The sequence below is a fragment of the Oreochromis niloticus genome, linkage group LG3 (assembly GCF_001858045.2).
Source record: "Oreochromis niloticus isolate F11D_XX linkage group LG3, O_niloticus_UMD_NMBU, whole genome shotgun sequence".
NCBI classification, from domain to species: domain Eukaryota; kingdom Metazoa; phylum Chordata; class Actinopteri; order Cichliformes; family Cichlidae; genus Oreochromis; species Oreochromis niloticus.
In genome coordinates, this window is record NC_031967.2 from 2,427,676 (window position 1) to 2,449,812 (window position 22,137).

The window sequence follows — 22,137 nt, forward strand, 5'->3', positions numbered from 1 at the left end:
CAAATAAAACACCGAAAAAAGCAAACAATAAAATTTTTATGTTATCTGAGTGACTTATATATCGTGTTTAACCTGAGTAGCGAAAGAGCGAGGGTCTGAAAATGATGAAGCCGGGAGTCCGCTGCTTGCGCCGGCTGGAGTGACCATTGAACCCCCCAGCTTGCTATCGAGCGGGTGGGTAACAGACGTCTCCGAAAACGTCGGCACACTTTTGCAAATATACGATGTCTTGATAAACCAAGCAGATATTTGTAATTTACACAGCTACTTTCTCGCCTGAAAATATGTTAAAAGTTTATTTTGCGACCCAGAAAGATTAATAAGACTAATTTTAAAACTTAGTAGCGGCCGCCATTATTGGCAGCTGAAATTTGGCTGGGCCGCGCTATGAATTCTGGGATATGGTGGGCCACGAAGGACACACCCGACCGATCCTTCAAATTCGGGGAAATGAAGGACGCATTTGTTGGCCGCATTTAAAGGAGTCGACGAATTGGGACAGCCTTCGTTGCCTGGCTGTGACGTAATCGACCTTCAAATGCGGCCTCCGGAGGATGCAGCCGACGTTTTGGGACACAGCTAGGGTCTATTTGTAAAGCCACTTCTGCTGCTTTCATTCATTTGGAAGTCCTGTACTTGAGTTTGGGAGAGACTAACAGCCTCGGCAGCAGAGGGGAGAAAGGCTGTAACACCACCACTTTACTCTGTTCTACCTGTCACATCATTTTATCAGGAAACAAATATGCTCATGTTTTTACTATGTTTGTCTTGAAGATGTAAGAAGATCACATGGTGCTTTTTATTATTGTGTTGGTTTGTTTCCTGTCTCTTGCCAAGGTGTGAAAGCGTGGTGAAAAGAAGCCATTTACGTCCACTGTGAGCGACCATCTTTGAACACAGGCGGTGGTTTACGACACCAATTGTCTGCCATCTATAATCCAGTTTTGAGTTCCCTCCCCAGACGCCTTAACGCCCACCCACATCCTGGGAGTGGGCGTGGGTGATTTCCTGACCTCAGGAAATCACATGATAGGGTGGGGCCAGGTTTAACAACGAGCTCAACCGAAACCCTGGCTGATTGGGACCCACACCCGCTTTCACAACTTGGCTCATGTGATTAGGTAGAGGATCATCAGGGGGTCCTTTTGTCCCTCTTTGGGGGGGAAACTCTCCCACTGGGTTTAAATCTGGGACTCTCCACCATTTGACCTTAGAACTGAAGAAGCTTCTCGGATGAGAGGTGAAACGTCTTCAAGCAACTCAAAGAAGTCCAGACGCTTTTCTTTCCATGTTCTTTCAGTGTTGCACTTTGTAGACGCTCCCTGAGCACTGGTCTCACAGCCAGCTGCACATAGAGACCAGTGTTGTTAGTCCAGGTCAGAAGATGACTTGTTGGAATGAAAATGAGCTTGTAGTTTGTCTGCTTTAATCATGTGACTGGAAGAAGGTGTTGGACTTCAAATATGTCCGTTTCTTTCACACGTCACCTTTAAAAGTGAAGCCATGTGGTTCCTGGAAGGAAAAACACGACTTTTTCAAGTCTTTGTCCTGTTTTTATGATAAATGTACGACTTTAATGTGAAACATTCAGAGTTTTTTCTCTTCTTGTGTTTGTTTGAAGCTGCTTCCTGTTGGCTTCAGCTGTTTGGAGTTTCCATTTTCTAAACTTCTACATTCTGAACCTTCTTCAGCTCTGAACAGATGATGAAACACTGAATGATTTCAAGCACTTTGTCTAATAAACTTACATATTTCATTCTTTATTCAGATTGAGGAGCTGTGGTTTGTCAGAGATCAGCTGTGATTATCTGGCAGCAGCACTGAAGTCCAACCCCTCCCATCTGAGAGAGCTGGACCTGAGTAACAACAACAAGCTGCAGGATTCAGGAGTGAAGCATCTGTGTGGTTTCCTGGAGAGTCCAGGATGTGGACTTGAAACTCTGAGGTCAGTCAGCATGTTTTAGTTGTGCTGAGATGAATATGATGTGAAAGTTGTGCTGACACTAAACTGCAGACATCAGGCTGATATTATACTGATCCACACTGAGGATCTTCATGGTAAAGTCTGTTTTCTTCTTCTCTGGTTTAGTCCATTGACTGCAGCAGAACAATGTTCACATTTCAAACCTTCAAAGAAGAAGAAAAATCCTCCACTGGATAATTCACTGTGAAACTCTCCAACTCTTCATTCCACCTTAAAGTCTGTCTGACACTGAAATCCAAAGCAAAATGTGCGTTTGCTTTACAGACAGCAGTCCAACACAAACATACACACATCATCCAAAACACAGTCCAACATCCAAATCTCCTCCACTGCCAGCATGAATGATGGGAAAGAGAAGGAGGAACACTCTGACATTCAGGGTTAGAATGAGTTTCATGAAGCAGACTGTGAAGATCAAAGCTGCATTAGAAGCTTACATGAATGAATGAGTGGACAGAAGTGGACACAGATCATCTGAAGCACTTCAAAGGCTTTAAATCAGCACATTTCTCTTTATTCTTTATCAACTCTGTTAGTTTCTCTCAGTTTTCTGTGGAATGAAGCTAACAGCAGGCTAATAAGATGCTGACCAATAGGTTTCTATTAAAGGTTGTAATTTGTATATGAAAAAGTGCTTTGGGTCAGCAGGGATCAGCTTACAGGTAGAATACAGCTGCTGGATGGGATTAGCATGTCATAGCTATCTACCAAACTGCTAACTGGGGGATTTCAGGCCATCTATGGATCATTTTTGCTAACTGTTTATTCAGCTTAGGCTCACAGGGCTGCAGCCTGTGCCCTAGCTGTCATAGGGCAAGAGGCGTGGTCCACCTGCACAGGTGAGCAGTCCATCACAGGGCCAACAGAGAGAGACAGAGAAGCACTCTCTCACATCCACACCTACAGCCAATTTAGAAGCACCAATGAACCTAAGCAGCATTTCATTGGACTGTGGGAGAACATCCAACCTCCACAGAAAGGCCAACAAGCTTCAACCTACAACCTTCTTGCTTTAAGGCACTAGTGCCAACCACTTTTCCCCATTTCAGCCCAAATCCTGCATCTTCCTGTTTCTGACTCCAGGCCAGCTCCACTAACACTTTCTCATCAGACACTGCCACCTAGTGGAGGAAGTCTCCATATGCTGGGAACTTCCTCTTGTTCCAAGGAGGACTGGAAAATGTGTGAAAACCTCCCAGTCAGTTCCTCACAGCACACTTCAATCATTTCCCTCCCACAGCATCAGGACCAGGGCTTTTTCTCTCTTTGGTCCCACTAAGAGATTTCCACACAAACACCTCATCAGTGGGACTCTCAGAGCTACCAGCCCTTTGCTACAATCACAAAGCTCTTCATTGAAATCAATGATATCAAAGCTGGAATCCAATGAGTCCAAGTCTTCTGCTGATTCAGCATCACATTCATCTTTGCTCCTTGTTCTGCATCCCCACCATGGACTTCATTCCTTTCCAAGCCAGCCTTGAGTGTCCTTTATTCAGCTCATCCTCTGCTTTACTTTTACACCTGATTTTAGCTGCTTTATCTCTCTTTCATCAAGTTTCTGTGCCTCAATCTTTTTCTTCTCTCCCTCATAACAAGACAGCTTCTTCTGCCTGAGAACATGTTGGAGTGATTTACTAATCCAGGGCTGCTTATTGGGGAAAATACTTCCTGTTTTCAAAGTAATCCCATTTTTCCCAGAAAGAAATGTAAGTAGAAATCGATGATCTAAGTGAGAACATGAGCCTTTAAAAAGTCCCAGTGGGTGCAGTCAAAGCAGTCCCTCAGTCCCAGTATAGAGTCTTTGGTCCAGACTGGAACAACTGTGTGCCCAGTTTGAGCTCTCTTCAGTGCTGTGACCTGACAGACCCAGAGGGGCCATCACATCACATGTAGAAGCTCCCCTAATGGAGCCACAACACATGTCCAATACTTAGTCTGTCTTGTTGGACCAACTGGAGGAAATGATTCAAGGACTTAGTCACAGAACAGAGATTCAAATCTCCAAAATCCAACTGGCTGCATCAGGACATATAGTCTGAAACTCTGCACAGTTTCCTGTTTGAAGCTGCTTCCTGTTGGCTTCAGCTGTTTGGAGTTTCCATTTTCTAAACTTCTACATTCTGAACCTTCTTCAGCTCTGAACAGATGATGAAACACTGAATGATTTCAAGCTCACACTTTGTCTAATAAACTTACATCTTTCATTCTTTATACAGATTGATCGACTGTGGTTTGTCAGAGATCAGCTGTGATTATCTGGCAGCAGCACTGAAGTCCAACCCCTCCCATCTGAGAGAGCTGGACCTGAGCTACAACAACAAGCTGCAGGATTCAGGAGTGAAGCATCTGTGTGGTTTCCTGGAGAGTCCAGGATGTGGACTTGAAACTCTGAGGTCAGTCAGCATGTTTTAGTTGTGCTGAGATGAATATGATGTGAAAGTTGTGCTGACACTAAACTGCAGACATCAGGCTGATATTATACTGATCCACACTGAGGATCTTCATGGTAAAGTCTGTTTTCTTCTTCTCTGGTTTAGTCCATTGACTGCAGCAGAACAATGTTCACATTTCAAACAGTGAGACTCAACGTATGGCCCGCGGCCCACACGCGGCCTGCCCACCTTTCCTGATTCAGAGAGAGGGGACCCTGATTAACTGTGTAGTGTTCTTCCTCACAGTTCTAAGTATCAGACACAACAATGAATAATCCACAGCTGACTGTCTTTAGCAGGTCAAAGGTCACGGCACACAGCAGACAGTGGGAAATATTCTAATTCTGATCATTTATCAGCACATATCCATATGTATAAAAACAAACACTGTGAGACTTGATCAGAGGTGTGATCATCACAGCAGAGGCCTTTGTGTCAAAGTCACTGAGGATCAAACAGAAACACATGAAGCAGATTTTCCTCTTCTGGCTTTTTATAGCAGATAACCTTCAAAATATTCTGCAGTCGATCAAAAACTGAAGCAAACCATGAATCAACATGTGAACATGAGCTGATGCTGCTGAAGTGAAGCAAAGTTACAGAGGTTTGATTACAGACACAGGTGAGAGTTTGTAATCTGTCAGCATTTTAAAAGGTTTCAATTTCTTCAGTATTGAACAGCAGAAATGAGGCTTTGTTTTCGGAGGCCGACAGCAGTGAACACAACAGCAGACTGGTGCGTAATAAGCAGTGAATAATGCAGAAAACAGATTTTTGAAGGTAAACTGTTCTTGAAGTACACTGAGAGAGAGAGAGCTGTGCAGGAAGTAAAGGTCAAAGTCAGAGAGAATTCATGACCATGTTCATCAAACGTAAAGCGTAGTTTGGATCTTCTTTTGCTGCTGGTTCACTCAGTTTTGGTTGGAGACAGATGAAACCTGCAGCTTCAGGATCTGTGAGCTGTCCACTTTCAGCCCCGACGGCGTGTCCGTGTACGTGCCGTCGAGTGAACGATCCACGCTCTGTGTTTCCATCTTTGTGTGTTTAGCTGCTCTCATTTACTGTTTTATCTGTTTGCTTGTTGTTGAAATACTTTTGGGAGCTTTAACCTGAGATTCTGGCAAAATACATTTATATTAAAAATCCATTCAGGATTGAATGAATCAACATCGCTTTATTCAAATTAAAACCATTTAAATAGGAAAATCCATTTTTTTACAGCCGCCTCTAATGCTGGGTAATGTCAGCTGGTCCATGTGCAGCTGGCTGTGAGGCTCAGGGAGCGTCTACAAAGTGCAACACTGAAAGAACATCATCCATAAATATTGAGGAATAACTGGACTCTCATACAGCGAGACTCAAATGCCTTTAAACATCAGCTTATCCTGCTGATCCAAGTCCAACACTGAGTTTGTAAAAACATGTTTGTCAATCATTTTGTTTGGTTTCTGAGGAAAATGATTCAATAACTTGCTGCTAATACACAACATTTCATCATATTTCCTCATAACCCTCTTTTGTCTGACCATTTGATCCCATTTGAATTTGCAATAAAGGATCCACAGAGTTTGGTGACAATAATGACAGTAGATGTTTGTGTGAAAGTGCTGGAAGCAAATGAGTGTGTGATGTTCTTTCAGTGTTGCACTTTGTAGACGCTCCCTGAGCACTGGTCTCACAGCCAGCTGCACATAGAGACCAGTGTTGTTAGTCCAGGTCAGAAGATGACTTGTTGGAATGAAAATGAGCTTGTAGTTTGTCTGCTTTAATCATGTGACTGGAAAAAGGTGTTGGACTTCAAATATGTCCGTTTCTTTCACACTTCACCTTTAAAAGTGAAGCCTTGTGGTTCCTGGAAGGAAAAACACGACTTTTTCAAGTCTTTGTCCTGTTTTTATGATAAATGTACGACTTTAATGTGAAACATTCAGAGTTTTTTCTCTTGTTGTGTTTGTTTGAAGCTGCTTCCTGTTGGCTTCAGCTGTTTGGAGTTTCCATTTTCTAAACTTCTACATTCTGAACCTTCTTCAGCTCTGAACAGATGATGAAACACTGAATGATTTCAAGCTCACACTTTGTCTAATAAACTTACATCTTTCATTCTTTATACAGATTGAGGAGCTGTGGTTTGTCAGAGATCAGCTGTGATTATCTGGCAGCAGCACTGAAGTCCAACCCCTCCCATCTGAGAGAGCTGGACCTGAGCTGGAACAACAACCTGCAGGATTCAGGAGTGAAGCATCTGTGTGGTTTCCTGGAGAGTCCAGGATGTGGACTTGAAGCTCTGGGGTCAGTCAGCATGTTTTAGTTGTGCTGAGATGAATATGATGTGAAAGTTGTGCTGACACTAAACTGCAGACATCAGGCTGATATTATACTGATCCACACTGAGGATCTTCATGGTAAAGTCTGTTTTCTTCTTCTCTGGTTTAGTCCATTGACTGCAGCAGAACAATGTTCACATTTCAAACCTTCAAAGAAGAAGAAAAATCCTCCACTGGATAATTCACTGTGAAACTCTCCAACTCTTCATTCCACCTTAAAGTCTGTCTGACACTGAAATCCAAAGCAAAATGTGCGTTTGCTTTACAGACAGCAGTCCAACACAAACATACACACATCATCCAAAACACAGTCCAACATCCAAATCTCCTCCACTGCCAGCATGAATGATGGGAAAGAGAAGGAGGAACACTCTGACATTCAGGGTTAGAATGAGTTTCATGAAGCAGACTGTGAAGATCAAAGCTGCATTAGAAGCTTACATGAATGAATGAGTGGACAGAAGTGGACAGAGATCATCTGAAGCACTTCAAAGGCTTTAAATCAGCACATTTCTCTTTATTCTTTATCAACTCTGTTAGTTTCTCTCAGTTTTCTGTGGAATGAAGCTAACAGCAGGCTAATAAGATGCTGACCAATAGGTTTCTATTAAAGGTTGTAATTTGTATGTGAAAAAGTGCTTTGGCTCAGCAGGGATCAGCTTACAGGTAGAATACAGCTGCTGGATGGGATTAGCATGTCATAGCTATCTACCAAACTGCTAACTGGGGAATTTCAGGCCATCTATGGATCATTTTTGCTAACTGTTTATTCAGCTTAGGCTCACAGGGCTGCAGCCTGTGTCCTAGCTGTCATAGGGCAAGAGGCGTGGTCCACCTGCACAGGTGAGCAGTCCATCACAGGGCCAACAGAGAGAGACAGAGAAGCACTCTCTCACATCCACACCTACAGCCAATTTAGAAGCACCAATGAACCTAAGCAGCATTTCATTGGACTGTGGGAGAACATCCAACCTCCACAGAAAGGCCAACAAGCTTCAACCTACAACCTTCTTGCTTTAAGGCACTAGTGCCAACCACTTTTCCCCATTTCAGCCCAAATCCTGCATCTTCCTGTTTCTGACTCCAGGCCAGCTCCACTAACACTTTCTCATCAGACACTGCCACCTAGTGGAGGAAGTCTTTGTTCCATTTGAAGCTTCAGATGACAGTTAGTTCCTTTACAAAGAGGTGGAGGTGGTGGGGCCACAGCACCATCATCACTGAGTGCCATAGGACACTTAACCTTTGTTTCCACATGCTGGGAACTTCCTGTTGTTCCAAGGAGGACTGGAAAATGTGTGAAAACCTCCCAGTCAGTTCCTCACAGCACACTTCAATCATTTCCCTCCCACAGCATCAGGACCAGGGCTTTTTCTCTCTTTGGTCCCACTAAGAGATTTCCACACAAACACCTCATCAGTGGGACTCTCAGAGCTACCAGCCCTTTGCTACAATCACAAAGCTCTTCATTGAAATCAATGATATCAAAGCTGGAATCCAATGAGTCCAAGTCTTCTGCTGATTCAGCATCACATTCATCTTTGCTCCTTGTTCTGCATCCCCACCATGGACTTCATTCCTTTCCAAGCCAGCCTTGAGTGTCCTTTATTCAGCTCATCCTCTGCTTTACTTTTACACCTGATTTTAGCTGCTTTATCTCTCTTTCAACAAGTTTCTGTGCCTCAATCTTTTTCTTCTCTCCCTCATAACAAGACAGCTTCTTCTGCCTGAGAACATGTTGGAGTGATTTACTAATCCAGGGCTGCTTATTGGGGAAAATACTTCCTGTTTTCAAAGTAATCCCCATTTTTCCCAGAAAGAAATGTCAGTAGAAATCGATGATCTAAGTGAGAACATGAGCCTTTAAAAAGTCCCAGTGGGTGCAGTCAAAGCAGTCCCTCAGTCCCAGTATAGAGTCTTTGGTCCAGACTGGAACAACTGTGTGCCCAGTTTGAGCTCTCTTCAGTCCTGTGACCTGACAGACCCAGAGGGGCCATCACATCACATGTAGAAGCTCCCCTAATGGAGCCACAACACATGTCCAATACTTAGTCTGTCTTGTTGGACCAACTGGAAGAAATGATTCAAGGACTTAGTCACAGAACAGAGATTCAAATCTCCAAAATCCAAGTGGCTGCATCAGGACATATAGTCTGAAACTCTGCACAGTTTCCTGTTTGAAGCTGCTTCCTGTTGGCTTCAGCTGTTTGGAGTTTCCATTTTCTAAACTTCTACATTCTGAACCTTCTTCAGCTCTGAACAGATGATGAAACACTGAATGATTTCAAGCTCACACTTTGTCTAATAAACTTACATCTTTCATTCTTTATACAGATTGTGGGACTGTGGTTTGTCAGCGATCAGCTGTGATTATCTGGCAGCAGCACTGAAGTCCAACCCCTCCCATCTGAGACAACTGGAGCTGAGCTACAACAACCTGCAGGATTCAGGAGTGAAGCATCTGTGTGGTTTCCTGGAGAGTCCAGGATGTGGACTTGAAGCTCTGGGGTCAGTCAGCATGTTTTAGTTGTGCTGAGATGAATATGATGTGAAAGTTGTGCTGACACTAAACTGCAGACATCAGGCTGATATTATACTGATCCACACTGAGGATCTTCATGGTAAAGTCTGTTTTCTTCTTCTCTGGTTTAGTCCATTGACTGCAGCAGAACAATGTTCACATTTCAAACCTTCAAAGAAGAAGAAAAATCCTCCACTGGATAATTCACTGTGAAACTCTCCAACTCTTCATTCCACCTTAAAGTCTGTCTGACACTGAAATCCAAAGCAAAATGTGCGTTTGCTTTACAGACAGCAGTCCAACACAAACATACACACATCATCCAAAACACAGTCCAACATCCAAATCTCCTCCACTGCCAGCATGAATGATGGGAAAGAGAAGGAGGAACACTCTGACATTCAGGGTTAGAATGAGTTTCATGAAGCAGACTGTGAAGATCAAAGCTGCATTAGAAGCTTACATGAATGAATGAGTGGACAGAAGTGGACAGAGATCATCTGAAGCACTTCAAAGGCTTTAAATCAGCACATTTCTCTTTATTCTTTATCAACTCTGTTAGTTTCTCTCAGTTTTCTGTGGAATGAAGCTAACAGCAGGCTAATAAGATGCTGACCAATAGGTTTCTATTAAAGGTTGTAATTTGTATGTGAAAAAGTGCTTTGGCTCAGCAGGGATCAGCTTACAGGTAGAATACAGCTGCTGGACGGGATTAGCATGTCATAGCTATCTACCAAACTGCTAACTGGGGAATTTCAGGCCATGTATGGATCATTTTTGCTAACTGTTTATTCAGCTTAGGCTCACAGGGCTGCAGCCTGTGTCCTAGCTGTCATAGGGCAAGAGGCGTGGTCCACCTGCACAGGTGAGCAGTCCATCACAGGGCCAACAGAGAGAGACAGAGAAGCACTCTCTCACATCCACACCTACAGCCAATTTAGAAGCACCAATGAACCTAAGCAGCATTTCATTGGACTGTGGGAGAACATCCAACCTCCACAGAAAGGCCAACAAGCTTCAACCTACAACCTTCTTGCTTTAAGGCACTAGTGCCAACCACTTTTCCCCATTTCAGCCCAAATCCTGCATCTTCCTGTTTCTGACTCCAGGCCAGTTCCACTAACACTTTCTCATCAGACACTGCCACCTAGTGGAGGAAGTCTTTGTTCCATTTGAAGCTTCAGATGACAGTTAGTTCCTTTACAAAGAGGTGGAGGTGGTGGGGCCACAGCACCATCATCACTGAGTGCCATAGGACACTTAACCTTTGTTTCCATATGCTGGGAACTTCCTGTTGTTCCAAGGAGGACAGGAAAATGTGTGAAAACCTCCCAGTCAGTTCCTCACAGCACAATTCAATCATTTCCCTCCCACAGCATCAGGACCAGGGCTTTTTCTCTCTTTGGTCCCACTAAGAGATTTCCACACAAACACCTCATCAGTGGGACTCTCAGAGCTACCAGCCCTTTGCTACAATCACAAAGCTCTTCATTGAAATCAATGATATCAAAGCTGGAATCCAATGAGTCCAAGTCTTCTGCTGATTCAGCATCACATTCATCTTTGCTCCTTGTTCTGCATCCCCACCATGGACTTCATTCCTTTCCAAGCCAGCCTTGAGTGTCCTTTATTCAGCTCATCCTCTGCTTTACTTTTACACCTGATTTTAGCTGCTTTATCTCTCTTTCAACAAGTTTCTGTGCCTCAATCTTTTTCTTCTCTCCCTCATAACAAGACAGCTTCTTCTGCCTGAGAACATGTTGGAGTGATTTACTAATCCAGGGCTGCTTATTGGGGAAAATACTTCCTGTTTCCAAAGTAATCCCCATTTTTCCCAGAAAGAAATGTAAGTAGAAATCGATGATCTAAGTGAGAACATGAGCCTTTAAAAAGTCCCAGTGGGTGCAGTCAAAGCAGTCCCTCAGTCCCAGTATAGAGTCTTTGGTCCAGACTGGAACAACTGTGTGCCCAGTTTGAGCTCTCTTCAGTCCTGTGACCTGACAGACCCAGAGGGGCCATCACATCACATGTAGAAGCTCCCCTAATGGAGCCACAACACATGTCCAATACTTAGTCTGTCTTGTTGGACCAACTGGAAGAAATGATTCAAGGACTTAGTCACAGAACAGAGATTCAGATCTCCAAAATCCAACTGGCTGCATCAGGACATATAGTCTGAAACTCTGCACAGTTTCCTGTTTGAAGCTGCTTCCTGTTGGCTTCAGCTGTTTGGAGTTTCCATTTTCTAAACTTCTACATTCTGAACCTTCTTCAGCTCTGAACAGATGATGAAACACTGAATGATTTCAAGCTCACACTTTGTCTAATAAACTTACATCTTTCATTCTTTATACAGATTGTGGGACTGTGGTTTGTCAGAGATCAGCTGTGATTATCTGGCAGCAGCACTGAAGTCCAACCCCTCCCATCTGAGACAGCTGGAGCTGAGCTACAACAAGCTGCAGGATTCAGGAGTGAAGCATCTGTGTGGTTTCCTGGAGAGTCCAGGATGTGGACTTGAAGCTCTGAGGTCAGTCAGCATGTTTTAGTTGTGCTGAGATGAATATGATGTGCAAGTTGTGCTGACACTAAACTGCAGACATCAGGCTGATATTATACTGATCCACACTGAGGATCTTCATGGTAAAGTCTGTTTTCTTCTTCTCTGGTTTAGTCCATTGACTGCAGCAGAACAATGTTCACATTTCAAACAGTGAGACTCAACGTATGGCCCGCGGCCCACACGCGGCCTGCCCACCTTTCCTGATTCAGAGAGAGGGGACCCTGATTAACTGTGTAGTGTTCTTCCTCACAGTTCTAAGTATCAGACACAACAATGAATAATCCACAGCTGACTGTCTGTAGCAGGTCAAAGGTCACGGCACACAGCAGACAGTTGGAAATATTCTAATTCTGATCATTTATCAGCACATATCCATATGTATAAAAACAAAGCTGACACTGTGAGACTTGATCAGAGGTGTGATCATCACAGCAGAGGCCTTTGTGTCAAAGTCACTGAGGATCAAACAGAAACACATGAAGCAGATTTTCCTCTTCTGGCTTTTTATAGCAGATAACCTTCAAAATATTCTGCAGTCGATCAAAAACTGAAGCAAACCATGAATCAACATGTGAACATGAGCTGATGCTGCTGAAGTGAAGCAAAGTTACAGAGGTTTGATTACAGACACAGCTGAGAGTTTGTAATCTGTCATCATTTTAAAAGGTTTCAATTTCTTCAGTATTGAACAGCAGAAATGAGGCTTTGTTTTCGGAGGCCGACAGCAGTGAACACAACAGCAGACTGGTGCGTAATAAGCAGTGAATAATGCAGAAAACAGATTTTTGAAGGTAAACTGTTCTTGAAGTACACTGAGAGAGAGAGAGCTGTGCAGGAAGTAAAGGTCAAAGTCAGAGAGAATTCATGGCGATGTTCATCAAACGTAAAGCGTAGTTTGGATCTTCTTTTGCTGCTGGTTCACTCAGTTTTGGTTGGAGACAGATGAAACCTGCAGCTTCAGGATCTGTGAGCTGTCCACTTTCAGCCCCGACGGCGTGTCCGTGTACGTGCCGTCGAGTGAACGATCCACGCTCTGTGTTTCCATCTTTGTGTGTTTAGCTGCTCTCATTTACTGTTTTATCTGTTTGCTTGTTGTTGAAATACTTTTGGGAGCTTTAACCTGAGATTCTGGCAAAATACATTTATATTAAAAATCCATTCAGGATTGAATGAATCAACATCGCTTTATTCAAATTAAAACCATTTAAATAGGAAAATCCATTTTTTTACAGCCGCCTCTAATGCTGGGTAATGTCAGCTGGTCCATGTGCAGCTGGCTGTGAGGCTCAGGGAGCGTCTACAAAGTGCAACACTGAAAGAACATCATCCATAAATATTGAGGAATAACTGGACTCTCATACAGCGAGACTCAAATGCCTTTAAACATCAGCTTATCCTGCTGATCCAAGTCCAACACTGAGTTTGTAAAAACATGTTTGTCAATCATATTGTTTGGTTTCTGAAGAAAATGATTCAATAACTTGCTGCTAATACACAACATTTCATCATATTTCCTCATAACCCTCTTTTGTCTGACCATTTGATCCCATTTGAATTTGCAATAAAGGATCCACAGAGTTTGGTGACAATAATGACAGTAGATGTTTGTGTGAAAGTGCTGGAAGCAAATGAGTGTGTGATGTTCTTTCAGTGTTGCACTTTGTAGACGCTCCCTGAGCACTGGTCTCACAGCCAGCTGCACATAGAGACCAGTGTTGTTTGTCCAGGTCAGAAGATGACTTGTTGGAATGAAAATGAGCTTGTAGTTTGTCTGCTTTAATCATCTGACTGGAAAAAGGTGTTGGACTTCAAACATGTCCATTTCTTTCACACTTCACCTTTAAAAGTGAAGCCTTGTGGTTCCTGGAAGGAAAAACACGACTTTTTCAAGTCTTTGTCCTGTTTTTATGATAAATGTACGACTTTAATGTGAAACATTCAGAGTTTTTTCTCTTGTTGTGTTTGTTTGAAGCTGCTTCCTGTTGGCTTCAGCTGTTTGGAGTTTCCATTTTCTAAACTTCTACATTCTGAACCTTCTTCAGCTCTGAACAGATGATGAAACACTGAATGATTTCAAGCTCACACTTTGTCTAATAAACTTACATCTTTCATTCTTTATACAGATTGAGGAGCTGTGGTTTGTCAGAGATCAGCTGTGATTATCTGGCAGCAGCACTGAAGTCCAACCCCTCCCATCTGAGAGAGCTGGACCTGAGAGGAAACAACCTGAAGGATCCAGATGTGAAGCAGCTGTATGATCTTCAGCAGAGTCCAGACTACAGACTGGAGACTCTGGTGTAAGTAGAGTGATGGAGTGAGTGGGTGGTGCTGTCAGCAGTATTGTACTAAACACAGTCAGTATGAAACAAAGATCCAGTGTTTCCTGTAAAGCTGCAGCTTCTCAGTGAAGCTGTGAGAGGAGAATGGTGACAGGCTTCAGGATTGGACACAAACACTTCCTGTTTCTGCCTTTTTGTCACCTTTATGGTCACCATGGTAACGGCTGACGCGCTCTGATCGAACACTGTCAACAGCCAATCAGCTCTCTGAACCAAACAGCACGCAGACCAATGACTGCATTCATTTCCAAGTTTAAAGCAGTGAAGAACACAGTCTGTAGGTGAGGAAGAATTTAGTGAGAGCAGATGTTTGGATGGAATTCCTCCAGTTAACAGCTGGAACCGTCCATCTGGATTGTTGGGCTTGTTGTTGGGGTTCCTACAGAGCTCAGAGTGGACACACCAAGGTTCTTCTAATGAATGAAAGTCCAAACTCAAACTAGGAGGGAAAAACATTTTCATCAACTTCAATAAAAATCCAAAGATTAGAAAAAGTGAAGCAACAATGAGTCCTAGTACAGTCCCAGCACTGAAGTCCCTGCTGCTCTTTATACTGGATGTGCTGCATCACTGACTGACAGCTGATGAAGAGTCTCTGGAAACACTCGTTTATCTCCTCTGCTCTTCCTTCTTCTCTCTGCAGGTGGAGGTGATGATGGTAAACAGGACGGTGTGTGTGCTGAGAGAGGAGCAGCTGTGTCCTGATGATCCAGAGAGGTTGAAGCAGCAGCAGCTTGTGTGTAGAGACGCTCTGACTGGGCCATGTTACTGGGAGGTGGAGAGGAGAGCTTCATCCAGCAGTGACTGACAGAGGAATGAAGTGCAGATGACTGTCAGTGCTGCAGAGTGAACTGCTCTGAGAACAGCTCCACTGTCAGACACAATGTAGAGTCCAGCATCATCCCTGTGTGTCCCTCTGGATCTGACAGAGGATCATCAGTGTATCTGGACTGCTCTGCTGCTGCTCTGTCCTTCTACAGTCTCTGCACAGTCTCTGTCTGACTCTGGCTTCAGACCCTCCTGGATCAAACTCACCTGGAAAGACTTTCAAACATCACTCAATAGATTTGAATACAGAATAGATTTGATATATACTGTAGATGTACAGTAGAGTTGCAGTTTGTCACTTGTAAATACAGTCTGTGAGCAGCTCTGAGCTGAAAGATCTTTCTAGAAACACCAAATGTTTTCACTCTTCTGTTGCTTTTTCATATATTTCCACAACATTAATATTGATCCCACCTGTCTCACCTGTTTCATGCTTTTATACATAAGAACAGGACACGTGTGATCTGAGCGCTGCTGTGGTTGCTGTGCTGCACGTCTTCATTTAGATAACAGAGACATCTAGTGGTTCAGAAGGAGAACTGCAGGAGGTGGAGCTGTGTTTTAGCATGGAAAACTTTTTATCTTTTAGGCGCAGATACAAATATGACAAGTATCAGTGTCAGATACAAAAGGTCACATCAGTCAGCAGAGGGAACAGTGATCACACAGCAATGTAAGAATAGAAACATAACAGTGAATCTGGACATGTGTACAGATGGAAGCAAACAAACAGGATGTAACACTACATTAAAGCCACAAATGGGAAGAAAACAAAGCCAAAGGAAAATATATTTGATCTCAGGAATCCAAATCAGATGCTTTAGAGCAGGGGTCGGCAACGCTGGGCACGCGTGTCACAGCTGGCACGTGAAGGGTTAACTGATGGCACGACCATAGCTGGACTGGCCATCGGGCATACCGGGCATTTGCTCGGTGAGCCAATAATGATTTTTCATTTTTATGTTTGTTTGTTTGTTTTTGTTATGGTATAAACAATGAAAGGTGGTGGATTAGCCAATTGGTCATGATCAACTCTGGGCTGGACCAATTACAATACATCCGTATTGAGGGGAAAGGAACGCGATTCGTCCCGTACTTCAGCTAGAATGAAAAAGACACAAAGCTGGAGTTATTCTGTCTTTACGCTGCAGCTGCCTCTTCTTCTCTCATTCTCTCCCCTCCCTCTCCTGTTGCTACTTCAATCATGAAACTGATCAATGATCAGCTGATCGTCTCTCGTTTGTTTATCGCCCACTTTGCGCCAGAAACAGGAAACCAGTGGAGGTCGCACTTAACAACAGCAGCACGTTTAACCCTTGTGTGGTGTTCGTATTTTCGTTACTCAGCCAGTGTTCATGGGTCTGGTGGACCCGCTAGAGTTTTGGCTTTCCAAATTAACACTATCAAACAATTTTATGTTAAATTACTCAACAGATGTTTACTTCATCCCAATTACAGCCATATGAACAGCAAACATGGTTAATTTTTTCCCTTTACCTTTGTTAGATCACATTTATGAATTAATGTGCTTCTCGTTTTTTTTGTTCTTTTTTATAAAATGTTATAAAAAAATAAATCAGTTATAATCAAGTGCAGTTAGTGGAAAGACACAACACATTTACACGTGAAGCAATATGTTTCACAACTAAATGGGATCAGCTGCTCATCGACGGTGACATTAGACCTAGGGTTGTAAAACAAGGGGAGGTGGGTGCACACACTTATCCCACACTTTCCTGATGGCAGCTAGCTTGTCTCTCTGCCGTCAAACTGGTCTGTCATCTCGGTTATCAAAACGGATAATCCTGGAAATTTTGTGGAAGTTTTCCAGAGACATTGATGCACGGAAAGGTTCTTGCTGGTTTCTGCATCCCACAGGGATTCTGTGGATTCCCCTTTGGGCCTGAAAACTCCTGCAAGGATAAGAACCTCAAAGTAGGCCTTTGGGGTTCTTAGATCAATTTGGTCCATCTCCTTCCCCCTCTCTCCAAAAACACACCTTCCTTCTAGATTACTGCAATCCAGAATAATTTTCTGGATGGAATCTGGGATGAAAAGCTCAAATGAAGACTTGCTGCCCTGCACATGAGTAACTGTCAGCCATGTTGGCCCTGGCTTATCACAGTAGCAGCTCTGCAGGCTGGCTCATTTCTTGGGCAAGAAGACCATTCAATTTCACCATTTATTGGCATCCATATTTCTTCACTTGCTGTCTGGTGGGCTTGTTCTGGTCCTGGAGCTGGCTGCTGATGGGGTACTCGTCTTCGTTTTGTTACTAAACGGTGCTAAACCTCATCCTCTTCTTCAAAGTCACTGTCAGACTCTGAATTTTCAGAAATGTGAAATATTCTGAAACCTCTTTGTCAACATCATCATCCGAAGCTCCTCTCTCTTCCAAAATCAATTGGAAGGCCCTCGCAGCAGATAATCTTTTGCCATCTTGGTCAGTTGTGATAAAGAACCACACTGGCAAAGTCTTATTTATAGTATTATGCCCCTAATTTGCAGGTGGGACAGGGTATGAGAAAATAAAATTTGGATCCCTCAAGAAAGAGGGTAAAATGTGCGGGAATGTAAGAGGTGTACGAAGGTGTTGATAGTTGAATTTTCAACAATGTTGCAACTTTGTGCAGGAGCAGGAGGGGAAGAAAACACTATCAGCAGCACCAGAAAGAAGGAAGACAGAGTGTGGGAACACAGGACCTACACTTTCAACACTTTTATTAGACCTGGGTCCAGTGGACTCGAACACCTTGTATGTAATGTAAATGCGTGGGGGGAGGTACAGTATGAGGTCATTGAAAATTAGTTCGGATTTATGTTCTTCACAGAAAATAAGCCAAAGCCAATGAATTTCAGGTTGAAAAAATAATTAATTGTTTAATTTTTAATTAATTAACAACATACAGTCCTACTCATGAAATTAAGAGTAATTAAGATGAAACTCGGGATCAGTGATTGAGATTTAGCTTGTATATAATACTTTATTATGGGGCCAGTAAATTGCTGCAAATTAAGAGTATGTCAATCAAAAATAAAACAGAATATGATTTGCTATGAAAAGAAAGGGAAGCAAGGAAGGAATTACTAAAAACAAATTCTCATTTAAAAAAATATTCCAAATCAAATTCTTTGATTGTGTGGAGTCATTTCTGACTGACTTGGCTGAGTCAACCGACAATAAACATCCTAGAGAGGATGATTTTAAGAAGCAAGAGTTGGATATCATTAGTGGATATTAAATGATGATACAGAAGTTCCTAATCCCAAAATAGATAAAGATTACATGATTGATGTGTTTAAAGTAGTGCTGTCAAAAATAACGTGTTAACGCAAATTAATCCACCATCACGGTTAACGCAATTAAAAAATTTTTAACGCAATTAAGGAATTCGGAGTGCAGAATGACTCAAAATCCCTGAAATGTTTCTGTCAACACATTTCAGGCAGTTTGTCCAAGTAGAGTTACCTTCGCACATGACGGGCAGCTGAACCAATCAACTCAATCTGGAAAATGATAAACTCACATTGGCCCTCTCGATGGGAAATTTGAGTATTAAAAAAATAATTACTTTTCTCCCTTCAAAAACAGGGTTGCACATTTTAAGGGGCTGAAACTCCTCGACCCTCGACCCGGCCTAGGGGTAACCGGGACCTAACATGCAGGAGCGATCCCCACTCCCATGACTCCCATGACAGGCCAGCAACACACTAACTAAAGGGGCTCATCAGCAGTTTATATTCTTCAGATATGGACAATGTCAAAGTAACAAACAAAAAAGTTTTGGATTTTTCCTAATCTTCCGTTTAAGAAAGTAAAAGCAAACAAAACAATTCTCTAAACTAAGCTCCTACCAAAAAAAGAGAAAAAGGGCTTCTCACTCCTGATGAACTGCTGCAGTGCTCAGTGTATATGCATGAATAAGAATTTACAAAAATGCTGTTAGACCAACACAAAGATATCTTAATTACAAAGAGCGCACACTGTACGAAAAGACTTTCTCACACAGACGCTGAGAACTACAAACTAGTGATGGGTCGTTCGCGAACGAAATGGCTCTTAGAGCCGGATCGTCGAAGTGAACGACGCGAGCCGGCTCCTTATCGCGAGCCGTCGTTTTTTTTTTCTTTCTCTCACCCTCTCTCTCGCCCTTTTTTCCGCTTCACTCTGCATGCGAGCCTTGTGCTTTGCGCTGGGGGGAGGGGCGGTAATTACACTCAGTAGCAGAGGAACAGAGCAGGGGGAGAGAGAGAGAGCCAGGGACAACAACGTGACATTAGAAAGGTATAGTAATCATCCGCAACTATTTTCAGTTGCAGATGATAAAGGAGTCAGAAAGTTTATTCATGCAGGCCCATATGACAGAGAATATGCATCTTCTTTTTGTTTTTCATTTTTTAATTTATATTTAATTTATATTTAATTGTGTTGTGGTTTGCAGTGTTTAAATTTGTAAAAGGAAAAAGCTGAAAATTTAAATAGTTGAAATGTGACTAGTTGGTTTTTGTATTATATGATTTATTTATTACATTTTATGTGGAGCGAATAAATAAAAGTATATCTACGGTGACCCCCAGAGACAAAGCACGTAAAAACTCCAAAACACGTAAAAACTCCAAAACACGTAAAACCTCCATAGCACGTACAAACCCCGAAGCACGTACAAACTGTAAAACACGTAAAGAGTGTAAAACACGTAAAAAGTCCATAGCATGTAAAAACTCCAAAACACGTACGAACTCTGAGGCACGTACAAACCCTGAAGCACATACAAACTCCAAAACACGTACAAACTCCGAAGCAAGTACGAACCCCGAAGCATGTACAAACTCTAAAACACGTATAAACTCAGTAGCACGTAAAAACTCCAAAACACGTACAAAAGAAAACAGAAGTGCTCCAGCATGCTAGGCGCAGTGTTGAGCTTTTGTTACCTAGTGGCTACGCAAGCCAGCAAGTACTAACGACCGGATTTGGTGTGTGATAGTAACAGGTAAATGAACATTTTTATAAAATTATTTGATTACATATGAGTGCTTGTGTATAAATACACAAAAAACAATTGTGTAATTTAAGTGATCTAAGTAGCTCTATTTTGGAAGTTCACTTCATGCTAGACATGTGCTTTGGAGTTTGTACGTGTTTTCTCTCTAGGGACCACCGCATATATTTATATATAAATAAAACCACTTTGCTTTTACATTAGTAATTTCTTTTGTGCATAATTTTGTATTATTGTTAATAATAAATTAATTAAAGCAACAAAACAACCTGAAGAGCCGGTTCGGAGCCGAAAGAGCCGGCTGTTTTTAGTGAGCCGAACCGAAAGAGCCGGTTCTCTAAAAAGAGCCGGAAATCCCATCACTACTACAAACAACTAGCTGGCTCTTTGTGGGTGTAGAGGAGACAAGGGAGGGCGCTGTCAGCTGGAGGTTAAGAGGCTGCTGTCCATTCAATCATCCAATCCGGACTTCAAGAGCTTGTTTGAATCAGCCAATAAGCACTCTAGCCTGTTTCACCAGCCACAGACACACCCACACGCCCAGCCTGGAGGGAGGAGATTCAAAAACCACACGTACACCAATGGGAGGAGCCACACATCAAAACAGCCAGCATGTGATCACAAACCACAACATTTCATTGAATCATAACACCTTCATCCAGTTTGAATGTATGTATTGTAATGTACCTGAAACCTGAGAGTCTACACATGTTGTCTGTTATTTAACTATAATTGGAATTTGTTTCAGTAAACAGTTTAAAAACAACAACAACTTGTGTGAGTGTCCAAATACATGTGGACCTAACTGTAAAAAATATCTAAAGGATTAATGGATAGTTTTAAAATTACAGTAAAGAAGTTTGAGAGAGAAGCAAAGAGTTAGAGTTAAGGTAGAGTTAAACTGATAATAAATGAATTATAGACAGTATAAATAGAGTGACGTGGTAAAAGGACAGGATATGCTAGTGTGTTATTTAGATAAAGAAAAACTTTAAAAACTATCAGCAACACAGGGGCACCACAAGGAACCACCTTTCCTACTGACTTTCTACACCACAGACTTCAGCCACTGCACAGAGTCCTGCCATCTTCAGAAGTTTCCTGCTGACTCTGTGATGGTTAGTTGCATCGGTCAGGGTAAAGAGATGGAGTCATATAATGTGGTGCACACAGAATCATCTGCAGCTCAGTGTGACAGACACCAAGGAAATGATTGTGGATCTTAAGAGGACCAGGAAACCTGTGACACCTGTTTTAATTCAGGGGGTCAAAGTGGACACAGTGAAGGATAATAAATACCTCCGAGTACACACTGACAATAAACTGGACTGGGTTAAAAAAAATACTACTTCACACTACAGGAAGGGTCAGAGCTGTCTCTATTTCCTGAGGCAGCTGTGATCTTTTAACATCTGTCAGACAATGCTCAGGATTTTCTATGCATTTGTTGCAGCCAGTGCCATCCTCTATGGCAGTGGTTCCCAAAGTGTGGGGCCCGCCCCCTAGGGGGGGCGCAGAGCTATTGCAGGGGGGGCGCGGCATGAAAAGGGAAAAAAAACAAAAACAACGCTTGGACGAGGCGCCTACACAAACGCAAAGCAGGAGATTAAGTATAGCTGAATACGTTTCCAAACCAACTTCATTCTAAGCCAAAGACTAGAAAATATGGTGAAGCAGATCTTCACTTTGGTTTCACCTGCACAAGTGCTGAGGTAGGTCTCCCTGCATAATTAGTTTTCCCTGCATCGGGAGCAGCGCCGGGCTGTTCAAATCGCGGACAAACAGTATCCCACAGTTGTTTATGTTTTTGAACCCATTTTGTAGAGGGTTTTTTTGAAAAATGTATTTATAGCAATGTTGAACATTATTACACAGGAAAAAAAACAACTACATGTAAAATAATTACACCGTGATGCCTCTGCCTTTCTAAATGCAGGGACAGTAATGGCCTGTATATGTAAGCGTGTAAAACCTGCAGTCAGATTAACAGTATTTTGTCTCTATCTGCCATTCATCTCATGTAAACAATAACGTGGCGCACAGTGTGACGTGAAAAAGGCACATACCTTTGACATTGCGTGACAAACTCTGTATTCCTTGTCCACACGTAAACGCAAAAAAAAGGAGTTTTAAAAAATCT

General features: G+C 42.5%; 1 protein-coding gene across 1 annotated transcript; it reads left to right on the forward strand.

The window, feature by feature from the left end:
* Positions 1-4,225: 4,225 nt before the first annotated feature.
* Positions 4,226-14,829, forward strand: LOC109195967 (ribonuclease inhibitor-like; the record flags this gene model as incomplete). Its single annotated transcript, XM_025900017.1, has 6 exons — positions 4,226-4,380; positions 6,532-6,708; positions 9,078-9,251; positions 11,621-11,794; positions 13,951-14,124; positions 14,810-14,829. Coding segments are annotated over 6 exons (864 nt in total), but the record flags the coding sequence as incomplete, so codon positions are not given.
* Positions 14,830-22,137: the final 7,308 nt, after the last annotated feature.